Source organism: Myotis yumanensis, unplaced genomic scaffold, assembly GCF_028538775.1.
Source record: "Myotis yumanensis isolate MYYU_CA2020_CCGP unplaced genomic scaffold, mMyoYum1.0.hap1 SCAF_5, whole genome shotgun sequence".
NCBI classification, from domain to species: Eukaryota; Metazoa; Chordata; class Mammalia; order Chiroptera; family Vespertilionidae; genus Myotis; species Myotis yumanensis.
In genome coordinates this window covers 85,160,934-85,182,973 of record NW_027223756.1, presented here as the reverse complement: position 1 = coordinate 85,182,973, position 22,040 = coordinate 85,160,934, and the positions used below count along the sequence as shown (strand labels likewise).

Sequence of the window (22,040 nt, the reverse complement as noted above, 5' to 3'; positions counted from 1 at the left end):
CTCAGTTATTTTAGGTATTTACCTAAGAGTTGAGTTGCTAGGTCATAGGGGAACTCTGTTTAACTTTTTAAGGAAGTGCCAAAATGTTGTATACAGCTGGTGAAGGGAGACCCCAATCTGATAGAGTGCTGGGGGTGGGTTTACTCTTACTGAAGCCCCTGGCTCTCAGAATACATCACATCTTTCTGAGACTGGTCATGACCATCAGCACCATTGCCCAAGACCCCAACAACCTGTGATAGAGGGAGGGGGGTGGTCCAGCTGGGGAAACTGAGGCACAAAGAGAGGTTGACTTGGAGACTCAACCTAAACCCCTTTATTCTCCACCATGGCCCACATTCTGGGACACCCTTTAGGGTCCCTGGGAGGCAGGAGGCCATCATCACTGGGCACTGTCAGCCCTCAGCCCACCACTCCCAGGAGCCCTTGCAGAATGGGGAAGAAGCTGTGAGCTTGAGAAAGAGACCAAATCATCACTGAGTGTTATCAGCTCTGTACTGCACAGCTTCCTGTTGGCCTCTGTCAGTTCCTCCACTGCCCACCACCTCCCCCTACCCCCCTAGCTGATCCCCTTCCCCACTGGGGCCAACCCCAATCTGGGCACCTCTTTCCATTTCTCTTTCCTATTCTTCCTCTAACCCAGCGGTTCTCAACCCTTGGGTCAGGACCCCTTTGGGGGTTGAACAACCCTTACACAGGGGTCGCCTAAATACATCCTGCATATCAGATATTTACATTAAGATTCATAACAGTGGCAAAATTAGTTATGAAGTAGCAACAAAAATAATTTTATGGTTGGGGGTCACCACAACATGAGGAACTGTATTAAAGGGTCATGGCATTAGGAAGGTTGAGAACCACTGCTCTAACCACTTCTCATTAGAGACTTAAAACATTTTAAAGGTTCCAAAAAAAAGATTTACAGGGTTTCAGGTTCAGAGAATCATTTTCCCATGACCAGCCCGAGCCATTTTGGCTCAGTGGATAGAGTGTCATCCTATGGACTGAAGGGTCCCAGGTCCGATTTCAGTCAAGGGCACATGCCCAGATTGCGGGCTTGATCCCCAGAGTGGGGCATGCAAGAGGTAGCCGATCAATGATTCTCTCTCATCGTTGATGATTCTATCTCTCTCTCCATCTCCCTTGCTCTCTGAAATCAATAAAAATATTTTTTAAAAAGAAAAAATATATTTAAAAAATTTTCCCATAACCAACTTTAGTTTACTTTATTTATTTATTTATTTATTTATTTTTAATCGTATAAGGACCTTCCTTCATTCCCACACCAAGAACTGGGACATGACCCTGCTCTCTCCCTCCACCACCTCAAATTTTGTTTCTTATTCTCTCATTCATTTTTTTGTTTGTTTTCTTGTACATCTGTATGCCAAAACCTTGTTTCATTTTCTCTGTGTCTGAGTTTTATGACAAAGGTGAATTTTGTATGGGGCTCTGGGAACTTCATTTTGCTCAAGATTCTACTACAACCAAATCATTAGGTTATACCTTTTCAATATATTTTAATTTATTTGTAAACTGTACCTCAGTAAAGCTGAAAAAGTAAAATTCTCCTACAAAATCCATCAAGCAAATTAATGTTTGTACATCACTCAGTGATTAGAATCGAGAAAGGAGTATATTGTTAAGACTCAGCTATCTCATTGCATTTCCCTGTGGTTCTTTCTCACAGTTGTGTAATATTCTAATCCACTCTATCCAGTGGCTGAGGAAGCATTAAGGTTCCATTAAAGTCTTAATGGCCATCATGTTCCTGGGCTGCCTTAAAGATCATTGGTACACCCAGATGATGGGGCTCAGTGACTGAGCATCACCCTATGAACCAGGAGGTCACAGTTTGATTCCTAGTCCGGGTACATGCCCGGGCTGCTAGCTTGGTCCCTTGTATGGGGCATGCAGGAGGCATCGATCAATGATTCTCTCCTATCATTGATGTTTCTATCTCTCTGTCCCTCTCCCTTCCTCTCTGAAATCTATAAAATTTCCTAGAAGCAGAGGGCACTCCGGGGTGACAGCTCAACCCCTATTTTCCTACCACAGTAGGGGCTTGGGGTGAAGGAGACAGAAACATGCCCCCCCCCCCCCGCCCCCTATAGCTTCACAGCCTCTTGCTTCTCTTCTCATCACTTTGGGCTCTGCCACCTGATCTCCATCTATGTCCACATTCAAGTAGACATGCTCCTCACCCTCTGCCCTGAGATTCCCCAAGTCCCAATCCCAGAAACTCAGAAGCCTGGGCTAATCTTGGGGACTCAGTCAGGAGGCACACATGTGATCCCCCCACCCACACTCTGCCTCGGGCCAAGGCCCCAAATAGCTCAGCTTCTATACAGGGTGTCCCAAATAATGTCTACACAATTGAACAGCTGACAGCTTAATTTTGAAAATGAAATGTATTTTATTGAACACTGCCTTTATAATTATTCAAAGTGTGTGTATACATTTTTTGGGGGGGACACCCTATATTTAGGAGTTCCCTCAGCAGTGCGAGGGAACTATAAATATGGTCAGCTCAGTGCTGCCTCCCAACTCCCTGGGCTGGGCTGGGCTGGTGGGGATCAAGACTCAGGAGGACGGCAGCTGGGGCTAGGCAAGGTCTGACCAGGAGTATGTGGTCAAGAGGACTCTGAAAGCCTGGCCTGGGGGGAAGCCAAGTGTTCAGCCTGCAGGAGGAGACAAAAGGTCCATGGACCCACCTGACCCTGGGTCTGGTGTCAGAGCTGGCCAGCAGCCTCAACCCTCTTTCCTCACTCTCTGGTGCTTCCTGCTTGGGGAGAGCTGTCTGACCTCACAATAGCTGTGTCGCCGTCTGGGGGCTTCCTCTTATGTTCCCCTCCATCCGGAGACCTCAACTGACCCTTGCCTCACCTGGGGGCTTGGAAGGGTGCTGGACGTGGGCTGGTGGCACAGGAAGGGGCCAGGACATTGAGGTCCCCTCGTCTTCCACACAGCGGAGGGAATTGCATAGAGGACAGTCATCCTAACAGCCATGGCTGGGGTTGGTCATCTGGGCAGTTGACCAGGAACCTACAGTTTCACGCTCCTCAGGGAACCACTGTCCATTGCCTGCAGATCACTCCACTGGGGAAGGGATCAAGAAAAGGGGGAGAGGGGCACCTGCGCAGTGAAGTCAGGTGAAGAGGGAAGGTGGTCGCCTGTCAGTCTAGCCTGGGGAACAATGGATTGGCTAGCAGGGGTGGGGACGTCGGGCTCTCAAATTCATTTGGTCTGGCCCTGCCAAGGCATTAGGGGTGAGGAAATTAAATGTTTGACCAAATATAGCAGGCTAATTTTTAAATTGCTAATTTTGTATGGCCTGTGAATGATGTTATAAATATCCAAATGGCCCTTAACAGGTAAAGGTTCTCACCCCTGGGCCAGGGGATGGAAACACACACAATGTGAGAAGGTTCAAATCCCCAGAGTCCTCTCTCTCTTCTTCTTGTGCTCCCTCTGGGTCTGTGCCCCACACTCACCCCTGCGTTCCAGTGCTTGCCTCCATAGCCACGGATTTTAATAGGGAACAGAAGTTCTGGGCCATGGCCTTAATTCTGGGCCTGCTGCAGACAAGCTTGGACTTCTTCCATGCCAGATGGACAGAGATGGGACCTTGGAGGGGAACCCGCTTAAGTTTTCATCATCAATAAAGCTTTCCGCGAAACCCCATCTCCCCCTGGGGCTTCAGCAAATCTTTTCCTTGCAGCACCCCATGAGCTCCACTTCCACTGATAACAGTGGGATAGTCTGAAATAAATCTCAAACTAAAAACTAGTCATGGAAAGTAGTCAAGTCTTAGAGTTGTATCTTCCCTGACAAAGGCTAATCTTTACCTTAACTGAGCTTGTCTATTGTCTTTTTGCATCTACATAACATATCTTTGCAATGACAGGGTAATTTTCTTTTTTCCAGAACCTCCAGGCACAATCTCTTGCTGTATCTCAAATTAGACAGCTAGGTACCAGACGCCTTAACAAGCCAATTAGTTAGGAGTCGTTTATTGTGCACAGGTTCAGAGCAGATTACCTCTGTCAAATTCTGAACACCCAGAAGCATTTTCTTTTTATATTATTTTAGGTTTTTGTGTAAGTTATTTTTACAGACAATTTGTAACCTTGAGTACATATCATATCTAACAAACACCTGTAACCTTGAGTACATATCATATTTATACAGACACTTGTAACCTTGAGTATCATATCTATACAGGCCTGGCATCAAAATCAGCATATCAGTTAGATGACTAGCTTGCAAGGTCTGACAATTAAGTTTTTCTTTTCTATTCAAGAAAAAAACAGTTATTTTACAGTCTAAAAATAACAGAGTTGACCTACAGAATAACAGACTGTCTAAGAATAACAAAGTAGTGCAAATGGCAGTTTTAAACAGCAGTTTTCCAAAGGACGGATTACTATGCTGCACTCCCACCTGGATAAGAGACCACAGAACCCCTCACTGCTATTGTTACCATGTAACTTGTGAACTCTTACCTCTCCTGTACCCACCTGTGTAAAGGAGTCTGTGTCTGTTCCTTCTACTTTTTATCCAATCCCAGAGATTTCTGGGCCTGCCTCCCTGATCTACCACTAGCAGATTTCTTGTAACCCCCTTAGGCCTCTTCCTTTGATTGTAATGTATAAAATAAGGTGCAAAACTGCCATTCTTGGGAGAATTTTCCCAATCTGTTGTGATTTTGCTTCCAGGCAGTTGCTGTCAGTTTGGCTCAAATAAACTCATAAAAATTCTCTACAGGTTTGAATGTTTCTTTGGTTGACAGAGGGGAACAGAGTGTGGGGACAGGAGCCAGGGCACCAACGTGGGAGATGATGGGGCTAGACCAGGGTGGAGGCAAATGAGAAGTGAGAGGATTTGGGGTGTAGTGAAGTCAAAGCCATCAGGCTTTCTGATAGGCCAGGTGATAGTGGTGGTGGTGGGATGTTCCTCTTCAGGCCTCCCCCAAGCTTGCAGCAACATCTCAATGCATTTCCCAGTATGTTACCCAGTTCTTCCTCACCCTGCTGCGTGAGGCCAGTGGCAGGCATTTTATTCCCATTCATCAGACAGGAAGACTGAGTTCCAGACAGCTTAGGGCTCAAGGCACATCCCAGGGGAGCTGAAGGCAAGCAATAGATGATTCTGTGAACTGTGTGGAGATAACGCCCTGGGGCAGTGGCTCCTCCACCCCCACTCACACACTGTATAAGGGCCAGGAGGCCTCAGAAGGATGCCCAGCTGCCCAGCCTGATGACACGGAACCACCCTGCCCAGACCATGGGAGCTCCTCGCCTCAGCGCCTTTCACATCCTACAGGGTGAGAATCTGGGGGCCCCTATGGGAGGAGCGAGAGAACCCCTGGTAGCACCCCTTTGGTGCCTCCATTTTCCAGTCCCCCTACACTACCCCCACCCATGGAGAAATAGGAGGGACCGCTGGCAGCTCTGGGGCCTGACATGGAGGAAGCCACATGCTTTGGTGGGAGCCATGGCACATGGGAGAGCAGCTGGCAATGCCTGAGTACCTTCCTGCCTGGGCAGGAACCCCCGGGGTGCTCTAAGGTTCTGTTCCCCACCCCAGAGTGATCTCCAAGCTCCTTCCAGATCCACTTTGGAAGCTGCTCCCTAAGAAGGGAAACTGAAGCAGGTGGAAGAGAGGGGGCGAATGAGTGCTGTGACCCCCTAGGAAGTCACTTGTAACAGCAGAAAGGGGGCTAGGGAGCTAAGGGGGACCCTTCCACAGTAGGGTGACCCCCACACTTCTCCCATTGTGTGGCAGGGTAAGCCCGGAGACTCCCCCCATTTGCTCCCCCAGACCCAGCTGGGACTAGGCTGTGCGTTGAAGGCCTTTGCTGCTGTGGGTTGAACCTGAGCTCTGCTGTGACTTCCCCTTTGCCTCCTTTCCCACCCCACCCAGAGTAGCTCTAACCCTTGTCAGTTATCAGATTATCAGGGCAGCTCCTTGCCTGGGCAATCAGGCAACAAAGAGAGTTAAAAAAATGACATTTGGGTGCCAATCAGAACTTCCCCAGGCCACAGAGATGGGCTCCCTGTGCTGGCCCAGGGTTTGAGGCGCGAGCTGTTTTCTATAGCTTTATGAAGGTGAGGTGTAATTGACATAGCATGTAATTTGCCTGTTGCATGGTTACAATTAGATGATTTTCAGTAAATTTGCCGAGTCCGTGTGGAGCACACCTGAAGGCGGCGATGTGCCAGGGGCCAAGACACAGAGCCCCTGATCCTCACTTTCCACGTCTGTGAAATGGGGCAGAGCAAGGCTGGTCTCCACTTCACAGGCTTGTGTTAAGGGTTGAGTCCTGGTTCACAGTAAGGATTAAGTAACATTATTGTTGTTGTTGTTGTTGTTAATGTTACTATTATTATTATTTCACTGGTAGGTCTGGGGGATGGGCTGCAGGAGGGGGATCATTAGCAGGAGGGGTAAGGAGAGAATGACTGCCCCACCCCTGCCACAGGGGCCCAGGCAGGAATCTGACTGCCCAGGGCTCAGCTAGGGGAATGCAAACCAGATGGGACTGGGAGCAGCGACCAACCACCCCTCTCCAGGCTCCTGTTTGGGTGGCTTCCTGGGCCCCAGATGGAGGTCTGGCCCAGCAGCGTCTGTGGTGGGGCAGGAAAGCCCAGCTCAGCACAGAGAACCCCCTCCCTACAGGGTCTGGGGAACTTGACCCCTCACTTCCATCTTCCCCAGCCCCCTCTTCACCAGTTTCTCCATAAGCCTTTTCTGGGCTCTGAGCCTCAGTTTGTCCATCTGCAGAGTGGACATAAACAGAGCCTCTGTCTCCTAGGGCAGTTGTGAACATGGACGGTGCTACTGGGGCTTTGGGAGCTGGGGACCAATCGGCCCAGGGCCCACCCTGCCAGGGAAGGTCACTCTGTGGTCTGTCCTACAAAGAGGAAGTGGGTTTCCGCCAAAGGGAGAACTAACCAAACCCTGTGGCCAGAGAGGAGGAAGACAGGAGTTCTAGCCTGTTCACCGCATCTTCGAGGCCTCGGGGAGGGTGTGGGGGTCTTTGCCCTCTGCTGGCCTGAGGGGCATCAAGTTTGGACATTGGGACTGAGTGCTCAGGGGGCCCTCCAGTCTGCACCCTCCACAGCTCCTCAAGTTGTGCTCACAATGACCAACCCCCAAATTCCCCTGGGAGCCCCTCCATGGGGGACTGGGAGCCATGAGTTATCTCTTCATTTGGCCCAGGGAGTGACTCGCACCTGCCCTGCCTCCCTGGCCCCCATCCCTCCACCCGCTGCCCCCATCTGGCCTCCCTGGATTATCTGGGTCTGGGCTGCCTCCCCAGCATCTCTAGCTAGATCTATAAGGACTGGATGGATCCCTCAAGCCCTCCCCACACCCCACCTTCTGCCCAGGCACCGCACTCACTCCCACCCTCCCTTTCCTTCTGTTTCTCTATCTGGCTCTCTATCTCTCCATGCCTCTCCATCTAATCTCTGGAACTTGTCTCTCCCTTTTTAGGACTCCCTTATTTCTTTGTCCATCTCTCTAGATCACTGTCTTCTTAACTCTGCCTCTCTGTTTCTCTTGCCATTTCTCTGTCTTTCTCTCTCTCTCTCTCTCTCTCTCTCTCTCTCTCTCTCTCTCTCTCTCTCCTCTTCATTTTGCCTGCATCTCTTTCTCCCTCTTTCTCCTCTAAGTCTCTAGTTCTCTCTCTCTCTCTCTCTCTCTCTCTCTCTCTTTCTCTCTCTCCTCATAATTTTCTCTCCATCTCTGTGCCCTTGTCTGTCTCTCTGGTGAACGGCAAGGAAGTCCTCTTCTCTAGCCCCTGCTGACTTAAGGAGAACCCCCAGGACATGCCCTGGGATGGGGTGCCCCTGAGCAGCAGGAAGCGCAGGATTGGGGGGCCCGTGCAGCACCACCCCTAACATGAGCCCCCAGCATCTTCCTGTGTGCAGGGAGCCAGGGTGTGAAATGTCACCACCGGGTCCCAAGCTGGTCGTTGTGGTGGACAGATGTGGGTGCAGTGTGCTTGCACCTGTGTCCCTGAGGAAGGGTGTGGGCCGGAGCACCTTAGATTTGGGAGATCTGAGAGGACACCTGGCCCAACCCCTTCATTTTTACATAAAGAAATGACGGCAGTAAGCACTTTGACACACCAGGCAGTACTTGTCTGCTTAACTCTCACACTCTAGGAAATGGGTCTCCTCTTCATCCCCATTCTACAGAAGGGGAAGCTGAGGAACTGAGGCACCTGACCAAGGTCTGGGATTAGAACCAAGGCCATCTGGCTCCAGTATGTTTCCTGAACTGCTGCCCACAGGTCAGCAGAAGCCAAGTCCCCTGCCAGGTTCAGGCCCCTCCCCATCCTTCAGTTCCTGAAAGCCACCTTCAGGCAATGGGTGCAGACCATCTGGCCATGGGTTTTGGAGGCCAGGGAGGTGCCACCTGCCCACTCTCTCCTTGAGTAATGGACAGGGCCCGAGCCTGGGAGGGGTGAGCCTCCCCTTCCCTCAGATGTGTCACCCTCAGGCCGCCCTTCCCTGTTCTGTGTCGCCCCTGACCCTCCATCTCTCTGTTCCAGCGCTGTGTGTCTTGCTGATTCTGTTGGAAGATGGACCCCAGAACACCAGGGGTGAGTCTGCTGGGAGTAACTCAGTCCCCAGCCAGAGTCCCAACCCCCATCTGCACCTCTCAGCCCAGGCAGAGAAAGCCCTGTTGCAGGAGGAAGCTCAGGGTTGCCCTTCTCAACACCCCTCCCCAGCCTCTGGCTCAGCTCTTATCTTCTGACCATGGTCTCCATCCCACAGCCTCTGCCTGTCCCCAGCAGTGCCCTCCATATTCCTCATGTGTCAATGGCACTGCCTGTTACTGTGATCCAGGATTCGAAACTCCATTTGGAAAGAAGAAAGTCAACCACGGGGAGATTTGTGAAGGTACAGAGCCTTGGGGTGGTGGAGGGCTACATGGAGATGGAATGGTGGTTGGTGGCCTCAGCCTTGTTCTCAGATCGTCATGAAGGACAGAGAAAAGAGAAAGAAAAAGATATGAAGGTGTAAAATGAGAAGTGAATAAACATGGCTTCATACAGAGGGAAGAGCTGGGTTTCCAGGACCCTGGAACTGTGGTATCACTAATCAGCGAGCTGGACAAGACACCTTAATGAGCCAATTAGTTAGGAGTCATCTTTATTGTGCGCAGGTGCAGAGCAGATAACCTCTGTCAAATTCTAAACACCCAAGAGAGGAAGCATTCTCTTTTTATATTTTCTCAGGTCCTCGTGTAAGTTATTTTTGCAGACAGCTTGTGACCTTGAGTATATCTCATATCTAGCAAACACCAGTCATATCTGTACAGACACCTGTAATCCTGGGTACATATCTATACCATACCTGGCATCAGTATCAGCGTATCAGTCCCTTATGTTAGATGGCTAACTTATAAGGTTAGACAATTAAGTTTATCTTTTCTATTATTCAAACTAAAATAGTTATTTTTACAGAATAAGAGACCATCTAAAAATAACATAGTTGACTTATAGAGCAAGGGACTATCTAAAAATAGCAGAAAATTTCAAACAGCAGTTTTTCCAAAGGAGGGATCATTACTATGCTTCAGAACCTATGCCTCAGTTTACTCTTCCAGGACTGGGGAGTGGGATACTGAGCTTCCACCCACCCATCACTTTAGCACCTCCTCCTGTATCCAAATCCAGGTGACAGACAGAAAGCTGAGCAGGACAGAGCTGATTTAGTGGGTTTCAGGAATGACTTGCTCCAGCCACATCAGTGCTGCCTGAGAGTCTGAATATTTCCTAAAAGACACTGATTGAGCATCAGGCTTCATGCTAGGTATGGAACCAGGCTCTCTGACCCTTTACCCTATTTTATTCCAGACACTGACGAATGTAAACAACGGGTGATAGTGACCTGTGGAAAAGACGCACGCTGCCATAACACGAAGGGGAGCTACTACTGCACATGCAGACCAGGATATAGGCCTGGTTCTGGGGCAACAAAGTTTAATAATGCAAGTGAGAACACATGTCAAGGTAAGAATGACCTGCATCTTCCATCTCCCCGTCTATGAGGTTTGGAGTCACCAGAGCCATTCCTGCAGTATAGAGGGTGCCAGGCCCTGGATATAGGTGCAGCACCAGGTCTGAGCGGGACAAGTGTGCCTGTGCCTATCCCACTAAAACAGAGAGGTGAGGTGGCCTTTGAGCCAGGATCCAGGTCCTGGTTCTGCACTTTGACAGCTGGGTATGCAACACCAGCCAGGACACTTATTCAGAAACTAGAGGCCTGGTGCATGAATTCGTGCACCAGTGGGGTACCTCGCCCCCTAGCCTGTGGGATTGTGCCAAAACCAGCTCTCTAATATCCCTGACGGGTCCCGGATTATGAGAGGGTGCAGGCCAGACCGAGGGACCCCACCAGTGCACTATTGGGGTCGGGGAGGACACAGGAGGTTGGCCAGCTGGGAAAGGAACAAGGGAGGGCTCCAGGGCGTGTCCAGCCCATCTTCCTCAGTCCCGATCGGCCGGACCACAAGAGCAAGCTCACCTACCAGTTGGAGCATCTGCCCCTGGTGGTCAGTGCACATCATTGCAAGCAGTTGAGGGGCCTTAACATATCATTAGCATATTATGCTTTGATTGGTTGAACAGCCTACTGGTCGACCGGACACTTAGGCTTTTATTATATAGAACTAGAGGCCCGGTGCACAAAAATTTGTGCACTCGGGGGGGGGGGGGGTCCCCCAGCCAGGCCTGTGCCCTCTCGCAGTCTGAGACCCCTTGGGAGATAACAACCTGCTGGCTTAGGCCTGCTCCCGGGTGGCAGAGGGCACGCCCAATCCCTAGGTGCAGCCCCTGGTCAGGCTCGGAGCAGGACTGATTGGGGAGTTGGGGCGCCGCCCCTTGTCATGCACAGAGCAGGGCGGATCGGGAGGTTGCGATGCCACCCTCAGTCACGCTCAGGGTAGGGCTGATTGGGGGGTTGGGGCACCGCCCCCTGTCACACTCAAGGCAGGGTCGATGGGGAGGTTGCAGCGCCACCCCTTGTCATGCACAGAGCAGGGTCGATCAGGGGGTTGGGGCGCTGCCCCCTGTCACTCACAGAGCAGGGCCAATCAGGGGGTTGGGGCACTGCCCCCTGTCACTCACAGAGCAGGGCCCATCAGGGGGGTTGGGGCTCCGTACCCTGTCTCACACAGAGCAGGGTCAATCAGGGGGTTGGGGAGCTCCCCCCCGTCACTCACAGAGTAGGGCCGATAGGGGAGTTGGGGCACCGCCCCCTGTCAGACACAGAGCAGGGCGGATCAGGGGGTTGGGGCGCTGCACCCTGTCACACTCAGGGCAGGGCCAATGGGGAGGTTATTTCTCTACCCTGTCACACACAGAGCAAGGTCCGTGGAGGGGGGTTGGGGCGACACCCTCTATCACCCACAGAGCAGGGCCAATCAGGGGGTTGGGGCACCGCCACTGTCACACTCAGGGCAGGGCCGATGGAGAGGTTATGGCTCTACACTGTCACACACAGAGCAGGGCCCGTTGGGGGTGGGAGGGTTGGGGCGCTGCACCCTGTCACACACAGAGCAGGGCCAATCAGGGGGTTGGTGCACCGCACCCTGTCAAACACAGAGCCGCAGGGCAATCAGGGGATTGGAGAGCTCCCCCCTATCAGGCACAGAGCAGGGCTGATCAGGGGATTGGGGCGCCTTCCCCTGTCATGAACAGAGCAGGGCAGATAGGGAGGTTGTGGCCCCACCCCCTGTCACACACAGAGCCTCAGGGCGATCAGGGGGTTTGATCGCTGCCCCCTGTCACGCTGATCCCAGTTCTGGGAGGCATATTACCCTTTTACTATATAGAATAGAGGCCTGGTGCATGAGTGGGGGCCGGCTGGTTTGCCCTGAAGGGTGTCCTGGATCAGGGTGGGGGTCCCCACTCGGGTGCCTGGCCAGGCTGGGTGAGGGGCTGAGGGCCGTTTTCAGGCTGGCGGGTGACTGAAGCTCCCAACCGCTCCTTTTTTTCTTTTTTTTTTTTTTTTTTCTGGGCCAGCTTTAGCTCTGAGGCCTCGCTGCTGAAAGCAGGTTTCTGGCCTTTACCTTCTGTATTTGATACAATGTTGCGGTCCAGCTGGCTGAAGACCGGCTGACTGAAAGCCGGTTTCTAGGATTTTGTTTAGCTTCTATATTTGCAACATAGTTGCTTAGAGTTGCAGCTGAGAGGCCGGCAAGTGAGGCAGGGAACGTTGGAGTCCGCAGTCACTGGAGCAAGCAAGCCTCCCTGTTCACTTCAGTGCATGGCTGCCGGCCGCCATCTTGGCTGACAGTTAATTTGCATAAGGATATGCTGATTAGCCAATGGGAAGGGTAGCGGTCGTACGCTAATTACCATGTTTCTCTTTTATTAGTGCAGATTACTGGTAATGGTGACATGTGATATTACTGTGATTATGTGTGTGTGTGTGTGTGTGTGTGTGTGTGTGTTTTTTAAAAGAGCACCTAACTTTTACAGATAAAACCAAAAGTAGCTATACCTTTTGTTAACTGTATGACCTTGGACATGTTCTTTACCACTCTGTGCCTCAGTTTACCCATCTGTAAAAGGGAGTGACAATGGTGCTTACCTCCCAAAAATGCTGGGAAAGTATATGTGATCATAGAGCACAACATAGTGGTTTTTAGACTATACTCATTCTTTCTCTTTACTTTTTATCTTTATTGCTGAAAGTATTAACATAAGTCTTATTTTTTCGTCATTAACCTCTACCAGCCCGCACCTGCCTTGCTCCCTCAGGTCCTCACCACCTCATGGTCTGTGTCCACAGGCTATGCATAAGTTCATTGGTTGATCTCTTCCCACCCACCCTCCCCTGCCTTCCTTCTGAGGTTCAACAGTCCATTCCATGCTTCTATATCTCTGAGTCTATTTTTGTTCATTAGCTTTTTTACTTTTGTTTCTCTGACTGGCTTATTTCCCTTAGCACAATACTTTCCAGGTCAATCCATGCTGCTGCAAATGGTAAGAGTTCTTTTTTTCATACAGCCACGTAGTATTCCATTGTGTAAATCAAGCATGTCAAACTCAAAGGCTAACAGCGGCCAAATAAATGAGACAATGCAGCCTGCAGGCCACAAATTGGACAAGATTGGTGTTAATGTACCTAAGTTTTTTTATCCACTCATCTGTTGATGGGCACTTAAGCTGTTTTCAAATCTTAATTATTATAAATTACATTGCTATGAACATAAGATTGCATATATTCTTTCTGATGTGTGTTTTGATTTTCTTAGGATATTTTCCTAGAAGTGGGATCACTGGGTCAAATGGGAGTTCCATTTTTAATTTTTTGAGGAAGCTCCATGCTGTTTTCCACAATGGCTGCAGCAGTCTGCATTCCCCTGAGCAGTGTACTAGGGCTCCCTTTTTCCCTCATCCTCACCAACACTTGGCATTTGTTGATTTGTTGATAATAGCCATTCTGCCAGGTGTGAGGTGACATCTCATTGTCATTTTGATTAGCATCTCTCTGATGATTAGTGATTTTAAGCATTTTTTCATATGTCCTTTGGGTTTCTGTATGTCCACTTTGGAGAAGTATCTATTTACATCCTTTGCCCAATTTAATTGAACTGTTTATCTTCCTTTTGTTAAGTTGCACGAGTTCTCTGTATATTTTGGATATTAACATCTTATCAGATGTGTCATTGGCAAATGTGTTTTCCCATGCAGTGGGCTCTCTTGTTGTTTTGTTGATGGTTTCTTTTGCTCTGCAGAAGCTTTGTATTTTGATATAGTCCCATTTGTTTATTTTCTCCTTAGTCTCCATTGTCCTAGGAGATGTATTGGCAAACATATTGCTACAAGAGATATCTGAGATTTTGATGCCTATAGTTTCTTCTAGGATTTTTATGGTTTCACATCTTGCATTTAAGTATTTTATCCATTTTTAGTTTATTCTTGTGTATGGTGTAAGTTGGTGGTCTAGTTTCTTTTATTACAAGTACGTGTTCAATTTTCCCAACACTATTTATTTTTTTTAAAATATATTTTTATTGATTTCAGAGAGGAAGGAAGAGGGAGAGAGAGAAACATCCATGATGAGAGAGAATCATGGATTGCCTGCTTCCTTCAAGTCTCCCACTGGGGATTGAGCCCACAACCCAGGTATGTGCCCTTGATCAGAATCAAACCTGGGACTTTTCAATTTGCAGGCCAATGCTCTATCCACTGAGCCAAAGTGGTTAGGGCCCAACACTATTTATGAAAGAGACAGTTTTTCCTCCATTGTATTTTCTTACCTCCTCTGTCTAATATTAATTGAGCATAATGGCTTGGGTTGACTTCTGGTTTCTCTGTCTGTTCCATTGATCTATATGCCTGTTCTTGTGCCAGGAACAGGCTGTTTTGAGTATGGTGGCTTTGTAGTATAACCTGATATCTGCTCTTGTGATCCCTCCAACATTGTTCTTTTTTCTCAAGATTGCTGCAGCTATTTTGGGTCTTTTTTGGTTCCATATAAATTTTTGGAGTGTTTGTCCTAGGTCTGTGAAATATGCTGTTGGTATTTTAATAAGCATTGCATTGAATCTATAGATTGCCTTGGGTAGTATGGACATTTTAATGATGTTGATTCTACCAATCCATGAACATGGTAAATTCTTCCACTTGTTTGTTTACATCTTTCTCTAGCTCTTTTTTCAACATCCTGTACTTTTCTGAGTATAGGTCTTTCACCTCCTTGGTTACATTTATTTCTATGTATCTTAATGCTTTTGTTGCTGTAGTAAATGGGTTTATTTTTTTTAGTTTCTCTTTATCAGAGTTCATTATTAGTGTATAAAAAATGCCATGGATTTTGGGATGTTAATTTTGTATTCTGCTACATTTTTTAATTCATTTATTAGATCTAGTAGCTTTTTTGGTGGAGGCTTTAGGGTTTTCTATGTACAGTATTTTGTCATCTGTGAATAATCAGAGTTTTACTACCTCCTTTACAAGTTGGCTGCCTTGTATTTCTTCTTCTTTTCTGATCACTATGGTTAGGACTTCCAGTATTATTTTGAATAAGAGTGGTGAAAGCAGTCATCCCTGTCTTATTCCTATTCTTAGGGGAAATGCTTTTAGTTCTGGCCCCTTGAATATGATGTTGGCTGTAAGTTTGTCATACATGCCTTTTATTATCCTGAGGTATGATCCCTCTATTCCCACATTGCTGAAAGTTTTTATCAAAAAAGGGTGTTGCCGAAACTGGTTTGGCTCAGTGGATAAAGCGTTGGCCTGGTGACTGAAGGGTCCCGGGTTCGATTCCGGTCAAGGGCGTGTGCTTGGGTTGCGGGCACATCCCCAGTGGGAGATGTGCGGGAGGCGGCTGATTGATGTTTCTCTCTCATCGATGTTTCTAATTCTCTATCTCTCTCCTTTCCTCTCTGTAAAAAATCAATAAAATATATTTTTTTTAAAAAAGGGGTGTTGTATTTTGTCAAATGCTTTTCTGCATCAATTGATATAATCATGTGATTTTTGTCTTGCAATCTGTTTATGTGCTGCATGACATTTATATATCTGTGAATACTGTACTGGCCTTGCATTACTGGAATAAATTCTACTGGGTCATGGTGTATGATCTTTTTAATGTATTGCTGAATCTGATACGGAAAAAATTTGTTGAGGATTTTAACCTCTATGTTCATCAGTGAAATTGGCCAGTAATTCTCTTTCTTTGTAGTGTCTTTATCTGGTTTTGGTATTAGGATAATGTTAGCCTCATCAAAAGAGCTTAGAAATGTTCTTTCCTCTTGGATTTTTTGGAATAGTTTGAGGAGTATAGGTGTTATTTCTGCTTTGAACATTGGGAAAACTCCCCTGTGAAACTGTTTCGACCAGCACGTTTGTTTGCTGAAAATTGTTATTGTTATTATTATTTTTGCTTCAATTTCAGAAGTAGTTATCGGCCTATTAAAAATACAACCTTCCTGCCCTAACCGATTTGGCTCAGTGGATAGAGCGTCAGCCTGTGGACTGAAAGGTCCCAGGTTCAATTCCGGCCAAGGGCATGTACCTTGGTTTCGGGCACATCCCCAGTGGGAAGTGTGCAAGAGGCAGCTGATCGATGTTTCTCTCTCATCGATGTTTCCAACTCTCTATCCCTCTCTCTTCTTCTCTGTAAAAAATCAATAAAACATATTTTTTTAAAAAAATACAACATTCCTGATTGAGTTTTGGAAGGTTGTATTTTTCTAGAAATATGTCTATTTCTTCTAGGTTGTCCAGTTAATTGAAATAAAGCCGTTCATAGTGTTTTGTTTTGTTTTACAATCCTATGTATTTTTGTGGGGTCAGTTGTTACTTCATCTCTTTCACTTCTGATTTCGGGTTCTCTCTGTTTCCTGGTGAGTCTGCCTAGAGGTTCATTAGTCTTGTTTTTCCTTTCAAAGAGCCAGCTTTTGGTCTTATTGGTCTTTTGTATTGTTTTTTTGTTTGTTTTACTCTATGTCATTTATTTCCTACTTTCTATTTACTCTCGACTTTTCTTGTTGTTCTCTTTCTAATTCCTTAAGTTGTAGTGTTAGATAACTTATTATGAGCTTTTCTTCTTTGAGAGGTAGGCTTGTAGTGCTATGAACTTTCCTCTCAGTACTTCTTTCACTGTGCCTCATAGATTTTGGATTGTTGTGTGTTCATTTTCATTTGTTTCTAGGATATCTTTCAATTTCTTCTTTGGTAACCAATTCATTGTTTAATAACATGCTGTGTAGCCTGCATGTCTTTGATTGTTTTTTAGTGCTTTTCTGGTAACTGATTTCTAATTTCATGTCATTGTGGTATGAGAAGTTGCTTGATATGATTTTAATCTTCTTGAATTTGTAGAGACTTAGCTTGTGTCCTAACATGTGGTCTACCTTTGAAAATGTCCCTTGTTGCACTTGGGAAGGATGTATATGCTGTAGCTTTGGGGTGGAATGTTCTGAAGATGTCAATTACTCTTATCTGATCGAGTGTGTAACTTAGGATTGCTGTTTTATTGTTGATTATTTTGCCTAGAAGATTTATCAAGTTGTGTCAGTGAGATATTAAAGTTCCCTACTATGATTGTATTGCTGTGATATCTCCCTTGATATCCTCCATAAGTATTTTTAATATATTTGGATGCTCCTGTATTGAGTATATATATGTTTACCAGAGTTATATCCTCTTGTAGTATCAATCCTTTTAGTATTACGAGGTGACTTTACTTATCTCCTGTGATGGGATTCACTTTGAGGTCTCTTTTATCAGATATAAGTATTGCTACCACAGCTTTCTTTTCATTTGCATTTGCCTGAAAAATACTTTTCCATCCCTTCACTTTCAGACTTCATGAATCCTTTGTTCTGAGGTGAGTCTCTTGTAAACAGTGTATATATAGGTCATGTTTTCTTATCCATTCAGCTAACCTTGCCTTCTGATTGGAGCATTTAATCCATTTACATTTAAGGTTATTATTGATAGGTACTCCTTTGTTGCCATTTTTATTCTTTATGCCTGTGTTCCTCCCTCCTTTTCTACTTCTTCTTTTTACAACAGTCCCTTTAGCATTTTGTCTATTGTTAGTTTGATGGTAATAAACTCCTTTAGCCTTTTTTGTCTGGGAAGCTAATAACTTCACCTTCAATTTTGAATGATAGCCTTGCTGATAGAGTGTTCTTGGATTCAGTACCTTGGTTTTTATCACTTAGTATACTTCATGCCATTATCTTCTGGCCTTATGTGTTTCTATTGAGAAATCCATTGATAGTCTAATGGGAGATCCCTTGTAGGTAACTTTCTATTTCTCTCTTTCAGTCTTTAAGATTCTTTTTCTGTCTTTTATATTTGCCCATTTAATTATGATGTGTCTTGAAGTAGGTCGTTTTGGGTTCATTTTGATTGGCACTCTCTGTGCTTCTTGGACTTGTGTGACTTTTTTTCCCAAGTAAGAGATGTTTTCTGTCATTATTTCTTCAAACAGGTTTTCTATTTCATGCTCAGCTTCCTCGCCTTTTGGCACCCCTATTATGCAGATGTTGTTGTTTTTTCATGTTGTCCCAAAGCTTGCTTAAAGTCTCCTGCTTTTTAGTGTAGTATTTTTTTCCAGTTGCTGCTCTGCTTGGGTGTTTTTTTCTACCTTGTCTTCTAACTCACTGATTCTGTCCACAGCTTCTTCTAGTCTACAGTTGAAACCTCCAGGGTGTTCTTTATTGCACTATGTCATTTTTCATTTCCTTTTAATTCTTATTCATGTTGATGTATTTCTCGTTCAGCTCCTTATACTTCTCATTGAGTTGCTAGTAATTCTCATTCAGATAACTGAGCATCCTTATAAACATTACTTTGAATTCTTTATCTGACAAATTACTTGCCTCCATTTAATTTAGTTCCTTTTCTGGTGATCCCTCCTTTTCTTTCATTTAAGGGTTGTTTCCTTGTCTCTACACTTTTTGTGTGTTCATTTATTTCTATGTATTACTAATAAGTCAAACTGCTATACCACCCAGATTTTTTGAGTTGGTCTTATTTAATAGGTGCTTTGTGGGTCCCTGTGGTGCAGTCTCAGGTCTCCTGGGCTGGATGTTCTAGGAAGGCCCCCTAATTTAGGTATTTGAATTCTCCTGTTCTTTTTGAGTCTTGAATGTTATTGTCCCATTCGTGAATAAAGTCTCCTTCCAGGGTGTCTGATTTTGTGACTTACGCCTGACCACATTGTGCCAGCCATTTCGGAGGTGCTGACTGAACAGCACAAAATACAACAAAAGAACAGCACAAAATACAGCATAACACAGGAGAAACAGAACAAGAATGTACACAAGTCCCCTATAGCTCCCAACCAAAGTGACCACCAGAGAAAAGAGAATTTGGAAAGAGAAAATAGAGCATGAGTGATAGAAAAAAAAGAAAGAAAGAAATATGGGGAGAAAACACAACACAACAAACAAAAAACACCAAGAAATGGGTAGAAGTCTCTGTAAATACAGAGCTTAAATAAAGAAATAAGAATAAAGAATTAGAGGAATAGGGGAAGGAAATGGTTTAGAATAAAGGAGGGAGAAAAGAAATGAGAAGACAAGAAAAAAAAATTTGAAAAAGGAAAGAGAGAAGATAGACCTAAATTTAGGAAGTGAAACAATAAATTAGGAGAAAAAGAAAGAGAAAGAGATTTTAAAAAATGAATAGTGAATAAAAAGAAAAGAGAAAGGAAATTGAATAGGAACACGGAAGAGGAAAATTAGATATATGAACAAAACAACAGAGACTAGAATAATAACAAATCCATAAGGAAAAATAAGGAAGATAAATTTTAAAAGAAAGGCAAGAGAAAAACTAAAAAGAATCAAGGAGAATAAAAACAGGAGTAAAAAAGAGAAAAGACGAAGGAAAAAGTTGAGGGTGGGAAGTGAAGTGTCGTTCATTTCAGCTGAGTTTTAATACCGCATGGGAACTGGCTTAGGACCCTACTTTTTTGTTCTGTCTGCCAATACTGGGTTCCTGTTAGGTACTTAGGTGCTAACTATTATCAGGTAGGGTACTGTCTGTTGGCTTTTAGGAACCTGCTTGAAGCTCCAAGCAATGCACCTGTCCACCGATTGTGTCTGTCTCCACAGGCCTTGACTGTAAGCAGGAGGGGCCAATCTGCCCTCTAGAGTAATTTTGTTAGACGCCCAAAGCCGGAGCTGATTCAGCACACTTTCCCTCGATTCCCTGAGTTCCACCTCTTCCCACCTTGGCCTGTCAGCCAGCTGTCAATCTTAATCACTCTAAAGTCTGTTTTTGACAGCGCTTTAGGTGGGGTAGGTGCTCTTTTGCTTTCAGGGAATATGATGAGTGCATTGTCCTGTCCCAGAGCTGCTCTTCCATGAGTGGCCTAAAATATTACTCTGCCCTTGGGACCCTAGAGTCTTTATCATTGTGGTTCCTAGAATAGTGGGGCAGATGGCCCCTCCTCCCATCAGCTTGCTGAGTGCTCCTCAAGACTGTTCTACCCTTAAACTTGACCTCTGCCTTCGCTCCCTCAGTAAAGCTCAAAATTCGGGATGTGGCAGGCTGTACCACGTAGGGCAGGGTTTATTTCTTTACCTGCTCTTTGGGTGTTGGGAGCAGTTAGCTCCTCACAGAAAAAAAAAATGGCCATTTGGAGGTGTATGAATGACCCAATGTAGAACTCCTGGCTACTTTTTTTTAAATCTCCCCGCATTGCTTCCCACCCCAGCTCTCCTCAGGCACCTCAAGGTCTTGCCTCCCTCCCTGTGCCAATGCCTCAGATATGTGGTTGCAAATGAAAACTCCTGTGCTCTGGGTTTAGAGATTTAAAAAAAAAAAAGGCAACCAAACTGCTGCAATCTCTCCCACTAGCTCTGGTCTGCTGGGCCTGGACTCTGCTACTGCCAGCAGCCTTGCTACCTTTCATAGCTGATTGGATGATATGTGTGCCGCAGGTCACGCCACAGGTGTGTGGATCCCAGCCTGTGCTCCCAGCATCTATTTTCTGAGGGAACAGTTCTCCCCATAGCACAATTCTCCCTCCTCTCTCAGCTCCTCTCCACTTGCAACCTCCCCCTTTCTACCTGTCTCCAGGTGTTTACTGTTTTTCCTTGTTATAAGTCACATCCTCAGCTGGACCTCAGTTGGTAATTGCAGGTGAATGTTCTCTAATTTAATTGTATTTCCAGACCAGCCCTGGAATGAGGTGCCCAATGGGTCTGCCTATCCAGCTGCCATTTTCTCCTCCCCTCTCGACTAACACCATCTCTGGGTTGGACATCCCAGGGGACCATACCCCAGGGGTGGCTGCTCAGAGAACAGCTGGCCTGGCCGATCCTCTCACCAGAGACACAGGAGGAGCCAGGCCTCCACACATCACCAGGCTTTGCTCGCTTTCCAGGGGAGCAGGGAAGGGGCTTCAGGCATTCGCAGGGGCAGATGGAGCCAGCAGTGGTCAGGCAGAAGCCTCGACTCACTCAGATAGAGGGGTTAGTGCAGAATACAGAGAGGGGGGGAGGGGGCTGAGCCGGGGTTCCTAGAGGCTCTGAGCAGGGTCCACAGACCCACCCTGCTGAGGACAGAAGAGCCTGAAACCAGGTGTCATCAGAGACCATTGCCCAAGGCTCAGTCCTCTCCCGAGAAGATCAGCCCCCATGCCATGGGGGCCCATACCACTGGGGGACAGAAGACAGAGGTTGAGCCCCTCCTGGCCAGGCACACAAGTCTGTGTCCCTGGTGGGAGAAAAAGGAACCAGATGACAGAAACACCTGCCACTCTTCACCCATCAGCCGCTGCTCCCCGCTCCAAGCACCCAGCCCTTGACGACCACTGGCCAAGCTCACATGTGGATTCTCATCACTCCCTGCCAGTCCAGGGGATGCCTTCAGGGAGATCAGAAGGGGCACCTTCACACCCCAAGACTGCATGGCTGGATGTCAGCCCCACTGCCCTCATGGCCTGGCACCCACTGTCCAGGTGGCCCTGGCCTATCTGGCATCATTTTCACATTCTGGGCCCGGCCTAAAAGCCTTGTCTGCAAGGGGTCAGGCTCAGGGTGGTTCTCGGTCCATCTCCATGGGCTGGAGTCTCAGAAGTCGTGTGGATGGGAGAGCGCTGTCTCAGCAGAGTCACCAGGATTCCAAGGAGAGCTCAGCCCACAGCACCAGCCGGGGGAGTCAGGACAAAGGCCACCAAAACGAGCCTGCTCAGGGCCTGCAGCACTTCTCCCGCACTTGGTTCCAGGAAGGCCCACCCTGGCCTTTGCCCAAGTCCTCAGACTGGGACACAGGTGGCAGTGATGTCCCTGCCCAAGCTGGGAGCTGCCCGGAGATGGGTTGGGATGGGGTGGGTTGTGGAGGGAGTCAGAGGGAGGACTTGGGCTGCTTCTGGCCACATCTGGACAACAGAACATCTAGGCCACTATGCTTACCCATAGGACTCCTCCATATGAATTAGAAAAGGCACCACACACTTGGCAGAAGGCAGTGGGACCTTCCAGATGCTTCCATGGCAGGAAAAGTGGCTGACTCCCAGGCTTGAAGGCTGCCCACGGCT

General features: G+C 47.0%; 1 protein-coding gene across 1 annotated transcript in view; it reads left to right on the top strand.

The window, feature by feature from the left end:
• The first annotated feature begins 8,377 nt into the window (after nt 1-8,377).
• Nucleotides 8,378-22,040, top strand: part of LOC139011464 (adhesion G protein-coupled receptor E2-like) — a 38,461-nt gene continuing 24,798 nt past the window's right edge. Inside the window, exons 1-4 of the mRNA XM_070416998.1 lie at nt 8,378-8,420; nt 8,564-8,614; nt 8,790-8,915; nt 9,875-10,030. Of these exons, the coding sequence (XP_070273099.1) occupies nt 8,378-8,420; nt 8,564-8,614; nt 8,790-8,915; nt 9,875-10,030 (376 nt within the window). The remainder of the gene's footprint in view (nt 8,421-8,563; nt 8,615-8,789; nt 8,916-9,874; nt 10,031-22,040) is intronic.